At 37.0% G+C, this 16998-nt stretch overlaps 1 protein-coding gene across 2 annotated transcripts; it reads left to right on the top strand.

Annotated features, from left to right (window-relative positions):
- Positions 1-1577: 1577 nt before the first annotated feature.
- il17ra1a (interleukin 17 receptor A1a) lies at positions 1578-16997 on the top strand. Of its 2 annotated transcripts, none has more exons than XM_042511191.2 (11): positions 1578-1807; positions 4338-4362; positions 4922-5068; positions 5202-5323; positions 6780-6906; positions 9494-9541; positions 9628-9782; positions 10711-10785; positions 10918-10990; positions 13283-13396; positions 13571-16997. In XM_042511191.2, exons 1-11 carry the CDS (start codon positions 1712-1714, stop codon positions 15016-15018), a joined length of 2430 nt encoding a protein of 809 aa, XP_042367125.2. In that variant the 5' UTR covers positions 1578-1711; the 3' UTR covers positions 15019-16997. The 2 variants fall into 2 exon arrangements, with proteins under 2 accessions (XP_042367125.2, XP_042367124.2); XM_042511190.2 differs by having other exon boundaries at positions 1579-1807; positions 13280-13396.
- The last annotated feature ends 1 nt before the right edge of the window (position 16998 follows it).

Genomic DNA, 16998 nt, shown 5'->3' with positions numbered 1-16998 from the left:
CTTGTCAATTACATAACACCAGAAAGAAAAAGAAAAAAAAACTTTCCTACTTATCTGGGGATACTGAAGAAGTGTATTTTTTTTTGCACTACGAAGACAACTTTTATACATTGATTGATCTTTTTGAAATGTGACAGAAAAGTGCACAATAATATCCCAATGTTCGGTGACTCGAATACACAGAACATAGCAGTCCTCAAAATATCTGTGCTGCAGTTCAGTCTTTTTGTGCCATCTGCTGGTGAATATGTGGAAAGTCAACATGTCCTCCTCCCCCTCCACTTCCTCCTCCACTGTTCACTTGAAATTAGATAATAATCTGTAGGAGGCTGAGTCACATGTTCCCTTAGAAAGATGTTAACCCCGATTGTCTGCTGCTGAGCGGAGGCGGAGAAACATATGGTCGTGACATTTTTATTACAAGCTGATGAAGAAAAATTAAACAGCAAAGTAGCATGTTCCTCTGTACCCACTCTGCCATGCACGTAACAAGGACGAGACCTGAGTCACTATTCATGGTGCATTCCTGTCAGTGGGAAAAAATATGTGAAAAGATTATATTGTTTTTAAATCGTTGTTGAAATGTTTAAGTTTAATCTTTCTAAGTTTCAATTTTAGTTTTTTTTTTTTAATCATCGAATCAACATGGTTGTAAATGGTGTTTATATTGAACGAGTGTCTGAAGCTAGATTTCCTGGATTCATAAAAGACGACAAATTGATTTGGAGGAAAAAAATGTGTATTGGTGCTATGAAGAAAGCAACGAAGCTTAGAAGAAGCTTATTCTTTCATATTTCAGTTATTGCACCGAGGTGTGGGCCAACACGTTTACGACTAATACTAAACCTTCGTGTTACAGAAAAGAGCAACAAGACTTAAGGTGCATGCCAGAGAACATACTAACAGACTGTTTATCAGCTCATGTGTTTTGAAATTTAAAGATTTAGTTGAATCAAAAATATTATTAGTCATGTTTAAAGCCATAAACAGATTATTACCGGAAAATCTAAAGAGGCTGGTTATATTAAAATCCAACGACGAGGATCAGAGAAGAAAGTTTAATTTCAAAATTCATTACGCTCGCACTACATTAAAGCAGATGTGTGTTTCAGTATATGGAGTCAAACTGTGGAATGCTCTGGATAATGACTTCAAATGCAGCTCAAACATTATTCAATTTAAAAGGAGGTATAAAGAAAAAATAATGGGACATTATATTATATTTATATCTATTTATATTATATTTCTGAGTAACAGTAATGTTAAGAGAACTGTAATTGATTGTTTTTGTTGTTATTGCTAAATGTCATATGTTTTGTCTTTTGCGAGAAAAAAAAGTATAAAATGTTTTTTTCTCATTGTTTTGAAAATTCTACACTGAAATTAACAAAAAAAAAACAATCATAAATTAATAATATTGGGGGTATGAATCAGGGGCAAGCTTTTTTTTTAAATCATAAAAATCATTATTATTAATTAGGCCTATAATAACTTTAGCCGGAATCAGTGCTGTAAATTCCCAGGCGTCATGAAGGCAGCATGAGGTAACTTACTGTAAACAGCAGGTGATTTGCATAGTTAACAGGAAGTTTTTACATTAATCAACAGCAGCGCCAGTCGCACACCACCGTCGTGTTTTCGCTGTAGTTTGGAACTGTCTAAAATGCTTTTAACCGGCAGGGACTTGGACTGACAGCAGTTTTTCTTCACAATGATACTTTTTAAAGCAGTTTTGGTGTTAGTGTGTGTGTCGCTGTCGTGCGGGGTGAGGGTTTTATCATGGCCTGCCCTTAACTGCTCCACACAGGTAAGCTAACCGACAACAAGCTGTTCAGGGCGTACACTTTCGCTAAATATTCGTATATTAGGTACACTGAATTATGTCTGGTTTATTATTCTACTTTACCTTTTTTACGCTGTTCGAAGTATTTCCTACAGTCTACAGCAATTTAATTATTATTTTTTAAATATATATCTTTGCAACAGAGACCACGTTGCTCGTTATAATTATGGGACTTATTATATGGACAATATGTAACACAATTTTTAATCTACATAATAAAGTTAGATCATCTTAGATTTTTTTCCATTACCTGTAGTGCTGTTAATCAGTGTAGATAGTTTTGGTGTGAGATGCAGAGTGTTGGAGATATCGGCTGTAGAAATGTTTGCCTTCTCTCTATCATAATGGAAATAAATGGCATTCAGCTTGTGGGGCTCAAAGTGTCAAATATTAACTTGACAAACTCGCTGGTGGGTGTAGTTTGGCGGAAAAAAGTTCCTACATGAAACTGCTCGCAACAAGATCTCTCTTATCTTGAGGAAGCAGTTAACCCCTTGACACCAATGCAAATTGGCTTAATCTCTGTGAAAACAATAAATGAAAGCAATAGGCCAGTTAACAAGAAATTACCCCAAATAAGCAAGAAATTAGGTAAAAGGTTATTAGAAAACTACCTGAAAATTTAAAAAAAAAAGGGACAAACATGGTAAAAAATCAACAACAACAAACAAACATGGACATGACCTGAAAAAAGTGCTATATATGTAAATTTAAATATTTATAAATATATAGCAATTATGAAATTAGGTTAGTTAATTTCCTAGATATTTTCCCCTCAAAGAATACATTTCTAATATTTTCTCTCTTTTTTATAAAATTATTTTCAGTTCATTTTCTGTCAGCATTTCCTAATTTCTTGCAATTGTCTCTTGCCAAGTTGCATGTAGCCTTTGAAATACGTAGTTTGGTTTTTTTGGGTGCACTGCCCCTTTGAAAAGCCAAATGCCTTGACAGATTTTTGAAAAATAAACCTTATTAAGACAGTAGAACCTTTTTTTTTTTTTTTTTTTAACTATGTGGGCATATAAAGATATATAACAGCATACTGATGCCAAGCTTAACCCTTTGAAACCTGGAGCGAAATCACTTATTTTGCGCTGCATTCAGATGCCTTTCATAAATACTTAAAACCCTGAGCAAATTGATTTTTTTTAAACTTGGGAGAAAAGGCCATAAGCAACTTATAAAGAAATGGTCTGAAAAGTTCAAGAAATTAATATATTTAGAAATGTTTTTCTCAGCTAGTGAACCGTATTTAAAGGTATTATATTTATATATTTAAAACTATTTTTATAGAATTAATTTAACTTTGAAGTTTTTTCAGGTTATTTAATGTGTTTTTTTACTTTCCCTTTTTTAATATTTATTTCCTTTTTAAGCTAATTTACAGGTAATGTAGTTTTTACTAATTTGTTGCTCGCCAACTATTTTTTGAAAGAAATCAAACAAGATGCTTTCAAAATAAAGTCTGAAGATATTTAGTTAAATCAATGCATGAAAGTTTTGCAAAACACTGCTGGTTTCTTGTTATGAATATTAAAAAGCCCCCAAAGTTTACAAAGTGATATTTTGGATTTTGTGCACACAAGTTGCACACATTATCTTGTGGCTAGAAGGTATTCTCTTGTGTGCACAAGTTAGCTGACTATTTGGTCCCAAAAAGATATTAACTTGTTCCAATGAGGTAATTAGCCTTTTTGGACTTTGGGGACGCGTGTGCGACATCATACAGTATGTTTTGGTTTTTCTTACAAAGACTGATGCTTATCCTTGTGCAGGCATACATTTTAAAATTTGCTTTGCCTTTACATTTCTATATGTTTTAAATGTGTGTGAAACATTTATAATTGTATCAATATTTGTATGGCATCTTTCATATATACAGAAGAGCTCATATATACGCCGTAATGTCGGCTGCACTATCTTGTCATTTTGACTTTGAATGTTATTCTGTTATAACACCACGTGAAAGTTTCTTGTTGAAAGAAAAATGCATCATCATTACATTAAAGTATCCTGTTGAAGTATTCTGATTTTACATGTTGCCAGTAGAGCTGTGATTAATCAGTTAATTGGCAACTATTAAATGAATCACTAACTAATTTGGTACTATTAGACGGTTTGAATTATTTTTTCTCAAAAATTATTCTCTGCAGGTTTTAAATGTAAATATCTTCTGGTTTGTAGTGACAGTAAAGTGAATATCTTACAGACAAACAAGACATTTTAGGGCATCACCTTGGGTTCTGATCAACATTTTTCAATATTTTCTGACAGTTTATCAATTAAACAACTAATTGATTAACATAGAAAAAATGGACAGATTAATTACCAATGAAAATAATCCTTAGCTCAAGCTCCAGTTGCCAATTACAGTTTGATTTTTTTGTGTTTTTTAAGAGTTTTTTGTATAATTGGTGAAAAGTTGGCAAATCATTAAATTAAAATTATAGTTCTAATTTCTAATCTCCTTTTCTTTTTTTTCCTGCCACAGGGTTTGAGATGTAGCGTCACCACGAGTGAGTGAATTTCACTCTTCCTTATTTCTTTTTTTGTCACATTCATATTACATTTAAATATTGTTCAGTATTCTTTACCCCAATGGTCACAGGGTTTATATGTAATATGTAATATTGGGTACATACTCTATCTTAAAAGTGATATTGACATTCCACAAAATTCCACTCAAACTATATATATATATATATATATATATATATATATATATATATATATATATATATGTGTGTGTGTGTGTGTGTGTGTGTGTGTGTGTGTGTGTGTGTGTGTGTGTATAATTTGTATTTTATTTTAGCACTTTTTCAGATCTTTTTCTGATTTGTTTTTCTACTTCTATTATTATTTTTGTTTGGCTAATTTCCGCTAATTTTCTTGTACCTTTTTGTCAATTTTTTCTTTTCTTAATGCTATTTTTTGGTCATTCTTGTTGCTTATTGCCTGCTTATCATGTTTTTGAAAGAAATCAAGCAAAATTACGGTTTAAAGGGGGTTAATGAAGAAATAAATCAACAAAAAAAACATGAATGTGCATGGATAATGGTCTGTGTCTGTGTGCAGGTAACTGTTTGGACAGTGAATGGCTGGATGTGCATGAGTACACTCCCAGCAGTCCAGAGGGGTTTCAGGCGTCTGTGGACACTAGGTGGGATGAGACAGGACACCTGCAGCCGGTACTGATGGCCAACTGGATGATAAAGGATGATGGTGAGTCAGTGTGCCGTCTCAAGTGTTACATGGGAATGATATAAAATGCAAGAAGTGTACAAGGAAAGTTTGGATTTCTGTTAGGTGTGATGTAGTTAAGACAGGAAGTGAGCTGTGCTGTGTTTGTCCTCAGGCAGTATTGCTGCGCTGAATGCCACCGAGCTGCATGTCCTGGTGCTGTCCACCAACATGAACCTGTGTGTTCGATATACTTTCAAAGACAAACTCCCGATGAGGAGTCCATCAGGGGACAAGGTGGGTGGCTCACAACAACTGAAATAGCACTTACTGCGCCATTATCAAATGTCATAGCCATTATGATCTATATTTGTACATACAGGTAGCACATATTTTATTTTATCAAGATGACTCAGCCGTTCTTATGTCTGTCCATCCGTCCTCATGTCTGTCTGTCCTCATGTCTATCCGTCCCTCCATCCTCACATTCGTCCGTTTTTTCTCATGTCTATCCATCCCTCCTACCTCATTCCCGAAATTCCTCATGCCCATCCTCATGTCCGCCCGTCCTCACGTCCGCCTGTCCTCATTTATGTCCGTTCTTATCTTGTACAATATACCAAGAACCCCTTGAGAGAATTCAAGGGGAATTTTCAAATTTGGCACAAACGTCCATTTTTACTCAAAAATGTATTTGCCAGATTTTTGCGGTCAAAGGTCAAAGTCATTGTGACCTTGTCTGTCTCAGTCTCATTAACGGGATATGTCAAGAACACCATGAGGGAGTTTTTCAAATATGGCATAAACGTCCACTTGGACTCAACAATGAATAAATTACAATTTGGTGGTGATAGGGGAAAGGTCAAGGTCACTCTGACCTTGTCTGTCTCCTGGACTGACTATCTCAAGAACACCTTGAGGGAGTTGTTTTTTTTTTGTTTTTTTTTCAAATTTGGCACAAATGTCCACTTGGACTCAACAATAAACTCATTACAATTTGGTGGTCAAAGATCATGGTTGATGTGACCTTGCATCCTAGTCATTCTTGTGAATGTACTATCTCAAGAACGCCTTGGGGGAATTTGTCAAAGTTTTACACAAACGCCGTCTTGCCGTCAAGAATTAACTAATACAAATTTGGTGGGTGAAGGTCAAAGGTCATGGTCACCGTGACCTCATAAAACTGTGGCCCAAACTCAAAATTTGTTTGCTAATTATTAAAAAAAATTAAAACTGTAGTTTGTGAATATGTCCTGCTGTTAATATCATAGATCATATGATCAATACTGGACCTGATCCAGGTTCAACTTTTTTCATCAGAGACGTGTGTTCAATCTATGGCTACAGCTACAATCAGCATTTAAAGAATATTTGAATTTATCATGTAAAGAATAAAACAGTGTACATGATACTTGATAAGAAACACTCGCTGAGATACACTGTTGTTTTCTTAATACTGACAGACATCATTTTCATGCACACTTCCCCTAAACTGGATCGTTTTTCTGATTTCAGTGTAGATGAAATGTGCAGCTGTACTATAGCAAAAAAATGAAATACATCAAGATCAGATAAATATAGCTGTATCGAAATATATTTATAAAGCATGGCTTTGGGCAAAGCCCAGCAGCACAGTTTTATATGTGGTAACAGTCTGTAATTGATCAAAACCATAGAAATACGATGAGTAGAAAGGACAGTCATTTTATTTCTATGGTCCAAACATTCAGACAGTATTGTTTTATGTTTTCAGTGGTCGTTCTCAGCTAACATGCTGGTGTTGGACCCTGGTCAAAAATACCATGTCTCTGTCTTCAACATCCCCAAACCAGAGATGGGTCACAGCATCTATGATGTCAGCGCTACTGTCAGCGTACCAGGTGAGTTGAGGTTGAAACCAAGCAGCAACCACTACGGTTAAAAAAAATGAAACCAACATGGAAGTTCCTCTAATGGCCACTAGAGGCTGGCTCCAAGAATCAGTCAATCCCCACAGCCCCCCATGCTAAACTGCACAACTTAACAGCAGAAATAATCATGTTTACAGCCGGGGACAAAGCTAATTGTCCACATTAATGACTCTACAGGCGTTGAATTTATATGTAAGTCTTATGTTTAAATAATATTATTTAGGCAAAAAGTTATGCCTAAATAAAGGCGTGGCCGCTTTGAGTAAAAGATGTGTGTCCTTCGTTGACATCACTAGCATGGTGACGTTGGTTTAGTTACATGATAATGGCGTAATTACAGATTTACAGAGTGTAGGCGTAGCTGTAGCTGTCTCCTCTTTAACGTGTTCAGTTTTTGAAAATGAATTTGTACGGCTTTGGTCGCCTTTAAATTTTGTTCAGGGTTTGAATGCACTAAAAAAACAAAACATTGGATATTCCATTTTTGCAGAAAGTACATTTTTGTTTAAAAAGTTTTGTCTGTTTGTCTGTTTTTCGATTGCAAAAATGAACTTTAGCATTGTCACAATTGATCATAGCTGTAATTGCACAGTGCAAACTAAGCTAGCAGCTAGCATTAGGGTTAGCTTCACGCTTTTGGCCAAATAATGTCACTACTGGCTTCAAAAATCAAAAGTGGTTGACAGCCAAGATGCCAAACTCAAGGCTTCAGAACGGGAATCCACAAATCAAGTGGTGACATCACCATGACTATGTCTGTCATTTTATACAGTCTATGACCAGAAGGAGCTTCTGCTCTGTTCTTGCTCTTGTTACCGTTTGGTTGACGTTTTAAGTCAGTTTTGTTTTATTGTTTTAAATGTATTTCCACATTTGTATTTAAGTCTTTGTAACCCAAGCTAATTGACAAGAAGACAATGGAAGAATGCAATGAAGAAATTACCCCAAAATTAGCAAGAAGTCAATAAAAAGTATAAGAAATTATATGAAAATAGGTATTCAAAAAAACAAACAAAAAAAAAACATCACCACATAAAACCCCAGAACCAAACAAAACAAAACAAGAAAAACAAACACAAGGTAAACAAGACTTGGAAAGAGTGCTTGAAAAAAAAATCCTGTAACAATTTTGTAATTTTAAAAATGTAATTATGATATTATTTAAAAATATTTTTTCCTGTTTTATCACTAGGCATTTTCTCCTTTGCCTTTTCAAAAATCATTTTCTAAATTTACTTATTTCTTGCAAGTGTAGGAACATGAAAGAACAAGCATGTGCTCAGGGTTCAAAGGTTTAAATACTTGTGAAAGGTGTCTCAATGCAACAAAAGAACACTGATGTCGCTCAGCGTTTTAAAGGGTTAATCAAACCCATCTCATTCCAGTTTTCTTAGTTTTGAAGTCTAAATAAAGTAGTTAACAGGAATATCGAGGATTATGTGCAGTTTATACACTGATATATGAGGTGTTTGAAATGATTACCAGATCAGCAGCTTTAAAGGTCGTAGGCGACAACTAAAAACAGAATACAGAGGAAGATGATTCATGCAACTCCTGTGCAATTTCCTCAAAAAAAGAAAAAAAGTTGCAGGTGAAATAAACAAACTAGGGTAGATTTTGTGCATCCGATGTTGTCTTCACTTTACAGAACTTTGAGTCATCTTGACTTGACATTAACTCTTTGAAACCTGGAGCAACACCAGTTTCCTTGTGCTGCATTCAGATGCCGTTCTCATACATTCAAACCTTTGAAACCTGGGCACCTTGGTTTGATTTCTTTTGAAAACATGTCTAAAAGGACAATGAGCAATGTGGCACGAGATGTCCTGTAAACTGCAAGAAGTTAGGAAAGAAAAAGAGCTGACAATTAGTTTCATAAAAGAGGGAGAGGGAGAGAGAGAAGAGAGCGAGAGAAAATGTAAAAACTTAAAAAAAAAAAAAAAAAACAGGGGAAAATGTCCAGATATTCTATTTATAATCTTTTAATATAATTATAACTATTCTTTTTTTAAAATTTCATAACAATTATAAGATATTCTGTTTTTTAATGTATTGTTTATTTATTTTTTGTAACCCTTCTTTTGCTTTTATTTTTTGCTAAATTTCAGGTAAAAAAAAAAGGCAATCAGCAGCATGGCAGGAGATGTCCGGCAAATTGCAAGGAAATAGGGAAAGAAAAGACCTGAAAATTAGTTTCATAAAAGGGGGGGAGAAAGAGAAGGAGCAAAATTTGGAAAATAATAATAAAAACAATAGGGAAATATGACAGGAGAATTATATTTATTCCTTTTATAATAATTATAATTATCCTAAAAATGTAAGATATATAAAAAGAATAGTTTAGAAACTATTCTATTCATATATTTATTTAGTTAGTTATTTATTTAATCAGTATTTTATTTAAGTTATTTTTTTGTCGTTACCTTTTTTGCTTTTTTTTTTTGGCCAAATTTCTGGTCATTGTCTTGCAACTCATAACTTGTAACCTGTTTTCGAAAGAAATGCAGCCAATTTGTTGAGGTTTTCAAGGCTTAATGAAACTGTCTTGTTGACTCAGGTTGTCTGGATCCCAGAATGCAGATGACCCAGTTTTGCATAGAGAGAGGTGAGTCCCTGACATCTAAAAGTCCAGTCACAGGGAGTCAGCCACATGAAGCGGCGCTAACATGTCGTCTTGTTGCCGTTCTGCAGGCAGTCTGTGGCAGCCCAACATCAGTGTGGCTCAGATCGATACAGCCGGTGGAAGATCTGCTCTGGCTGTCAGCTTCTCACCTCACTCGCTCTGTGACGAGTACATAGTTATTGTTAAGTGCTCCACTATCCCACAGGTCGAGCGACCGTTCAAGGTAAGACCCCATCATGACGCTGGACATTCAGCTGTGTTTGAGGAGCACTCGTGCGGTTGGCTGTCTGGCACAGAAAATGAGTGCTTTCTCCTTTTCAATGGTTTGACCTAGAACCTTCCTGAATGTGCTCATTACAACATCCTGTGTTTTGTACCTTAGCCTAGTTTCTAGCCCAATTTTTTTTCCCTTCATGTCAGTACAGGAAGCTGAGCCCTGCTGCTCTGTTTCCACTGACTGTAACAAAAGGCTGCTCATTATAGCCTGTCCAAAATACAATCATCTGAAAAAACTGTTTATTACAGGTCCATTATTTCATAGCACTGTCTATAGGATAAATTCAATCCAAAAAAGTAGGCTTTAAACTGAAATTAAGATTATTATTCACGAGTACATGACTTCATTTGAGTTTTGATAGTGTATGTATCATTTTGATCTTATTTGCAGGTTGTTAGTAATATTTTTTTAGTCTAGTCTAGACCGAGGGTGTTTATCTTATTTATTATTATTTTAATTATTATTATAAATATTTTTCTTTCACTCATTTATTTTATTGATTACTATTACTTTTGATTACTTGTTTCTGTTGTAATGTAATGTTATGTTGTTTTGGACCCCAAGAAGACTAGCTTGTCGCCTAGGCGTCAGCTAATGGGGATCCTTATAATAAACAAATAAATAAACATATAAAGCTCATGGCATCCTCACAGAGACATGAGCTGTAGTTCATCAGGGGTGACACGTGTCCTTTCTGAGGACTAGACTGTCTTTGGTTGTAACCACAGACCTTATTTCAGTCATCCAACCAAAAACCCATTGACTTTGAGACAAGGGACTCTAAAGTCATGCTAGTTATGCATTTTTAAACAAAAACGTGTGAATGTAGCCTCAATGATGAAAGACTGTGCATGACAAAAACTCTCTTCTCCAGGGTAATCAGACGACCCTGACTGTAAGTTTCAGCCTCGACAAATGGCCGAGATCTTGCTGCCAGTTTGATACTCAGGTAAAACCTTTCAAAATAACTAACTGAGGATGTCAGTGTGTAACTGAACTGTTGTTTCCAATGCCTCTGCATTCTCTACGATCACATATGACTCTAATGTTAAAGTTAACACGACTTCATTCTTCACTGCAGATCAAACCTCTTTTCCCACAATGTGGTCAGGACTGTGTCCGTCGAAAGAGAACTCTGGACATTTGTCCTCACGGTATGTTGGCAGATATCAGTACCATAGCTAAGTGATTAAGTGCTCTATCTCTCCCAAAGCTACAAATATCTTTCCTTGAGCTTCCCTTAATGACTCGGATAAAATGCAGTGGTCTTCCCACATGATGTGTTCATAGACTGTCCGAAATTTGAAAATCCAATGACAATTTCTGTTTTTATGGTTTCTGGCTATGATAAATGGTGTAATGGTGTAATTTTGGTGATTGTTATTTTGGCAGGCACGTGTGTTTTCTTTAAAAATTGCCAACAATTTTACAAGAAAAAAACCTCATCAAATTAGTGATAAAATCACCAAAAATCTAAAAGAAAAAGAAATCACAAAAAATGTTTTAAAAAAAATAAAAAAAAAAATAAAATGCCAAAAGTTTTAAAGAAGAAAAAAAATGGTACTATTTTTTATTTTAAATCACCAGATATTGTCAACATTTTTAAAGAAAACATGCTGGCCTGCAGGTTTGGAAAGCGTGTTTTCTTTAAAATTTGGCTGTAAAATAAATACAAAAATATTTAAAGTTGTACGCCATAAGTTCCTCCCTAGTGTTTTAAAAAAATGTTTGACATGCCTTCCCATTTTTGCACTGACCCCTCCCCTCTCATAGATAATGAACAGCCCCTAATTAAGATAAAAAGCTCTGGATCTCTAGTTTTAAAAAATATTTTATATTTTGTCCTAAAATCCTAAACATGCCCCTGAGTTACAACACATCTTTGTCACACAACACAACCAAAATAGGTAAGAAAAGCCTTTGTTGATTTCAGAGGGGAAATTTGGAGAAATAAATGCTGTTTGGATAACCTTTCAGTGGTGCCAGCCATATCACAGCAGGTGGCCATTAAGTCAAAATGGTCAAAGCTCCACCTGTACATCAAACTATTTTGTCCACATTCCCTAAATTATTCCTACTGCCACCTCAGTAATGTGTGTTCACTGCTTAACCTCAGTGACTGGTGATGAAGAGGATGTGCGCTTTGAGAAAAGAGACAATAAACTACTGAATGACAGGCAGGACAGATGAGTGCTCATAGATAAACTCTCCCCACAACAAGTCACTGTGTTTTTAAATCAGCATGTACAGTGTCTCTTTAACTTCTACCAGGAAATGCAACTACAAGCAAAAGGAACATTTTGTTTTTTTAAGCCTGTTTATCATTTCTCTGCTTCACCTTTCTCTCCATCAGTTAAAAAACAGGTACATTACTTACCACAGACAGTCAGTTTAAAGGGTCGAATGTCTCCTTTCCCAAACTTTGTTTCCTTAACTCCTTCTCTGCACCTCCTCCTTGTTACCTGGAATGTTAGAGGGAAATTTAGGGTCTATTTTGATAGGTTTATGTATTTCAAGAACATATAAAATTTCAATCCAATTGGTTCAAGTAATTCTAACACAAACCAAAAGAGTACAATTTATTTAATAAATCAAATAAAACATGAATTACTAGCTAGCTAGTTCATAGAATTTACCTTATTTACATTCAATTTCTGTAATCAGTCAATAAATTCTGTGTATTTCATATGCCGAATATAGTTACATAAACTTGAAGTAAATACAACATGCCTAGAATTTATTAACAGTAATTACATAAAATTAGAGTAAATAACTTTTTAAAACTTTATTAAAGCACAACCTTTATTTATGTCAGTTCGACATACTTGAAATACATAGAATTAATTAACACTAATTATATAATTTTTTATGTAAGTTAATTCAACGTATTTGAAATACATGTTATTTGTCAATACTAATTTTGTAAACTTTATTCAGTAAATTAAACATACTTGAAATACATAGAATTAGATTGAGAAATTAAGCCCCTTGAGGGAATTATTATGGTCAAGTGTTTTTGTAGTTTGAGTATTACGTACACCAGTTTTAATCAAACTTAATGTTGTTATGTAATATACATTTGAGACTACTCTGGGGCTACTTGTGGACCAAAATGGACATCCATGATGGGCCACACTTATACCAAATTAGACAGACTAATAGTCGCCATGGTGTCAACATCTGTGGACACCAGATGCTTGAAGGGAACTACTTCAGTGGAGAAGTGAAAGCGTTGCTAGAGGAAAAGTTAGGACATCAACAAAGTCATTCAGATTCAGCCCTGTGGAACTTAAATGTACATATAGTCATGGCAATCATTCCAGTAGCCACACTGACAGACTGACCAACAGACTGAATCTGCAATCCATAAAGCCTTTCCACTAGCAATAAAACAACACCTTATGGGAAATTCTAATCAGTGAACTGTGTTCTGATTTCCTCAGAAGAGCCAACAGATGCCCCAAAGGTTCCTGTGAACCTGTACGTGTTCATTGTCCTAGGAGTGGTGTTTGTGTGTGTTGTGACGGCAGTTATTATGTGCATCCTCCGCCGAAAGCAAGGTTAGTTACATATTTAATACATTTTCAGGTCCAGCTCTATGGAGTTCTAAGTTCAAAATGAATCTAATTTCATTTTCACTTGAAGAAATGTTGTTTATTTGTGCCTTTATAATGTCATTTTTAAAATGACTGAATTTGGCGATGGCATTTATCTGAGCTCTCATGCACTTTCAGGCAAACCTGTTGTTCCTGATCCACCTGTGCCACCTAAGATACCGTGGCAGCAGCAGCTTAAACAAACACCTAAAGTGCTGGTTATCTACTCTCAGGACCACAGCCTCTACAGGGATGTGGTGCTAAAGCTCTGCGCCTTCCTCCAGGCTAAGTGTGGCACCAAGGTGTTGGTGGACCTGTTAGACTCCACCTCTGTCGGAATGGTGGGGCGCCTCCGCTGGCTTGAGTGGCAACGACAACAGCTGAAAAATCCTTCGGACAAGATCCTGGTGCTGTGCTCGCAAGGCGTCCAGGCAAAGTGGAGAGCCATGTGCGGTCAAGGTCGGGTGATACTTAGGGAAGATGTTCTCTCCCCAACTGACGACATGATCACTCCCTTTCTCAACCTCTTTCTACCTGACATGTACCAGGCAGGCATGCTTGGCAAGTACATGGTGGCTTACTTCAATGACATCAGTGGGGAACAAGACATTCCATCAGTTTTTGACATCGGAGTCAAATACAAGCTGATGAAGCATTTTGAAGAACTGTACTTCCGCATCCTAGATGTGGAGAAGTACCAGCCAGGTCAGGTGAACCACATCAAAGGCATTGGTGGGGACGATTATTTTGACTGTCCCTCAGGCAGAGACCTTAAGAATGCCATTGAAACCTTTCAGGCCTACCAGTTGGAAAATCCTGATTGGTTTGAGAAGGAGTGTGTGGCCAGTGAGGAGGTGGTCAGGAATAAGGCTAACCTGGTCATTGACCAGCTGCAGATCCCTCCAGTCCTAGAGTGTATTCCTCTAATCAGAGAGGGACCTCCTGTCTACTTCCATGAGGTAGAAATCCATGAGAATGCCGACAGCGTTCATGTCCTCACACCTGAACTGAACCCAGAGCGCGAGCTGTCGTCAGTGGTAGAACTGATACCAGAAGTGAACCCTCAATATCCATCAAACCTGGATGAAATGTTGACAGATCACATGTATCCTCACAGGCCCAGTTCATCGGTTTACATAGCTGAGCCTATTTCGAACAGCACGCGACTACCAAGACAGAACTGGCTCTCCCTCGAGGAAGAACCATTGGGTCAAAATTATACTGAGGAGGAGGATTCCCTGCTACCTATGAGCCAACTCCCCACTCATTCGTACCAGAGAATCCCGGCCCGACAGTACTCCCTGGACTCAACACCTCAAGAATCCTCATGTCCCAGCGTGCAGAGTGACTATATCCCTCCATCTGAAATTAACCACTCTCAGCCTGTGGAGATGGAGGAGGATGGGGTTCTGGAGCCTATTGGAAAGGGTCCAAACAGTGGATCTGATCAAGGCTACATCTCCAAAATGTCCTCCCAGCCTGAACCACCTTTCAAAGAGGATCCACTGGTGGCTCTGAGAAGACTGCAGGAGGAACTGTTTCAGAACTGTCTCCCGTACTCTGACATAGATCCTGAAGGGTACTGATGCTCATGGTGCAAAATGTGTATATCCATTAATCCAATTTTATCTGCTTATCAGGGGCTAGGTCGGGAGGCAGCTAGCTTGGCAAGATACTACAGGTGTCCCTCTCCCCAGCAGCATTGTCCATCTCCTCCTGGTGGATCCTGAGGTGTTCCCAGGCCAGATTAGATATATAATTCATTCAGCATGTTCTTGGCCTTCTACTTGTTGGATGTATCTAGAAAACCTCGAACAGGAGGTACCCAGGGGGCATCGTAAACCACCTCAGCTGACCCCTTTTGACACGAAGAAGCAGTGGCTCTACTCAAAGCTTCCTCCGGATGTCTGAGCTCCTCACCCTGTCTCTAAGACTGAATCCAGCCACCCTACAGAGGAAACTAATTTCAACCTCTTGTATCCATTCTTACAGTCACTGGCCAAAAATCATGAACATCGATAAGGGTTGGAAAGTAGACAGACTGGTTATGCTTTGCCTTCTGGCTCTGCTACCACCTCACAACAATCTGGCACACCAAACCACCTGCCCATTTCCTGCTCCAATGTATCCTCACTCATGAATAAGGCCCAGAGATAGTTGTACTCCTTTGCTTTGAGCAGTAACTCAGTAACTCACTCCTAACCCAGATGGGCAATCCATCGTTTCAGTAAAACCATGGCCATGGCCTCAGAATTATTGACTCTCATCCTAGTCACTTCACACTCGGCTGCAAATCACCCCATTACATGGTGTATGTCATTGTCTGACCATGATGGGTCCAAAGTCCACCCCAAAAATAAGTATTAAACCTTTACTGACTTTAACTGTCATCACCTGAATGTACAGTAGGAGGGTCAAATTTCTGCTCGATGTTCAATACAAATGTAAAGACAGATGGAATCTTCTGTCCACTCCCTCCATTCATTTTGTACGCATTTGTGCATGTTTTCTGAAAGCTTATGGATACGGACAAAACAGAGCAGTACCACTGGAGATTGTGGGGGCAGTGTAGCATATTTAAAGCAAGATACGACTATAGGGGATAACAAAGACATTTTTGAAAAACTACGAAATCTAAGAAATATATGATACTTTGAAAACAATTCAGTCCACATCGTGATGTATTCAGTGGCCTCACAGACCACTGCAGTATTCAAGACTGCCTCAGTTAAAAGATACATTATTACGACCTCCTCCACTGTCGCCTTGTTTGTTGTTATGAAACTTTTGACTCCGCCCTCTAATGCCATCTATTGGCTGTATCTGTGCCAACAGAAAGGACACATGGAAATGTGAAGGCAGTGATGTTTTCGTTTAAAATAGAAATATATATTTTCCTACTTAAAGGGAGTATAAACAAGCCTTAAGAGCTCCAAGCACAGGTGTTTTTCTGTGGCCAGTAAACTGTGGGGCTATTGTGTTACATATCCAGCGTTTGTTGATTATTTTCTAAACACAATAATCCATGTATTCTTGATATGCTGTGTGATCAAAACAGATGAAGACAAATCAACTTGATCATGCCATAGAACAAAGAAGCAGACATGGTGACTGCAGTGCACATACAGATTGATTCAAAATTTCTTAATGTATTTTGAATTGGTTGTCAGAAAAGAGTCTTGACAACCAATTGTTGATGTGCACCTGGGATTGCGGAGATTTCGTTGGTACTCTGTACTTATTCTGATAGATTGACAACATTAGCTACAAAAATGCAGAGTTTTCAAAACTGCACTGAAAGAAATATTTTGATGTGATGGGTTGTCATTTAGCAATGGGAAAAGGTGAAAGCTCCACCAAACAGTGAAAGTATTCCTCATTGGAGGTATATGCAAATAGCCTTTTTTGTTATCTGTGTTTGTGTGAGGATTGCATTTTCTTTGACAATGAAGGTCTTTGTTGACTAATGCCTCTAACAGCACTTAATTTTGTCAGTTTCACAGCACTTATCAATTATTTCCCTCTGTTATTAAAAAAACCCATAATTAAACCATTTTGTACAGTAC

This window comes from Plectropomus leopardus, chromosome 22 (assembly GCF_026936395.1).
Source record: "Plectropomus leopardus strain MGB_pleo_1.0 chromosome 22, ASM2693639v1, whole genome shotgun sequence".
Lineage (NCBI taxonomy): Eukaryota > Metazoa > Chordata > Actinopteri > Perciformes > Serranidae > Plectropomus > Plectropomus leopardus.
Note: the sequence above shows the minus strand (reverse complement) of the source record. Positions and strands in the feature narration are given on the sequence as shown.

Bases quoted from the DNA above. Each gene is read 5' to 3' on its own strand.
- il17ra1a (XM_042511190.2), top strand. From the start codon at position 1,712: ATGATACTTTTTAAAGCAGTTTTGGTGTTAGTGTGTGTGTCGCTGTCG. The intron at 1,808-4,337 runs GTAAGCTAACCG...TTCCTGCCACAG, and splicing joins CCCTTAACTGCTCCACACAG to GGTTTGAGATGTAGCGTCAC. The intron at 9,783-10,710 runs GTAAGACCCCAT...TCTCTTCTCCAG, and splicing joins AGGTCGAGCGACCGTTCAAG to GGTAATCAGACGACCCTGAC.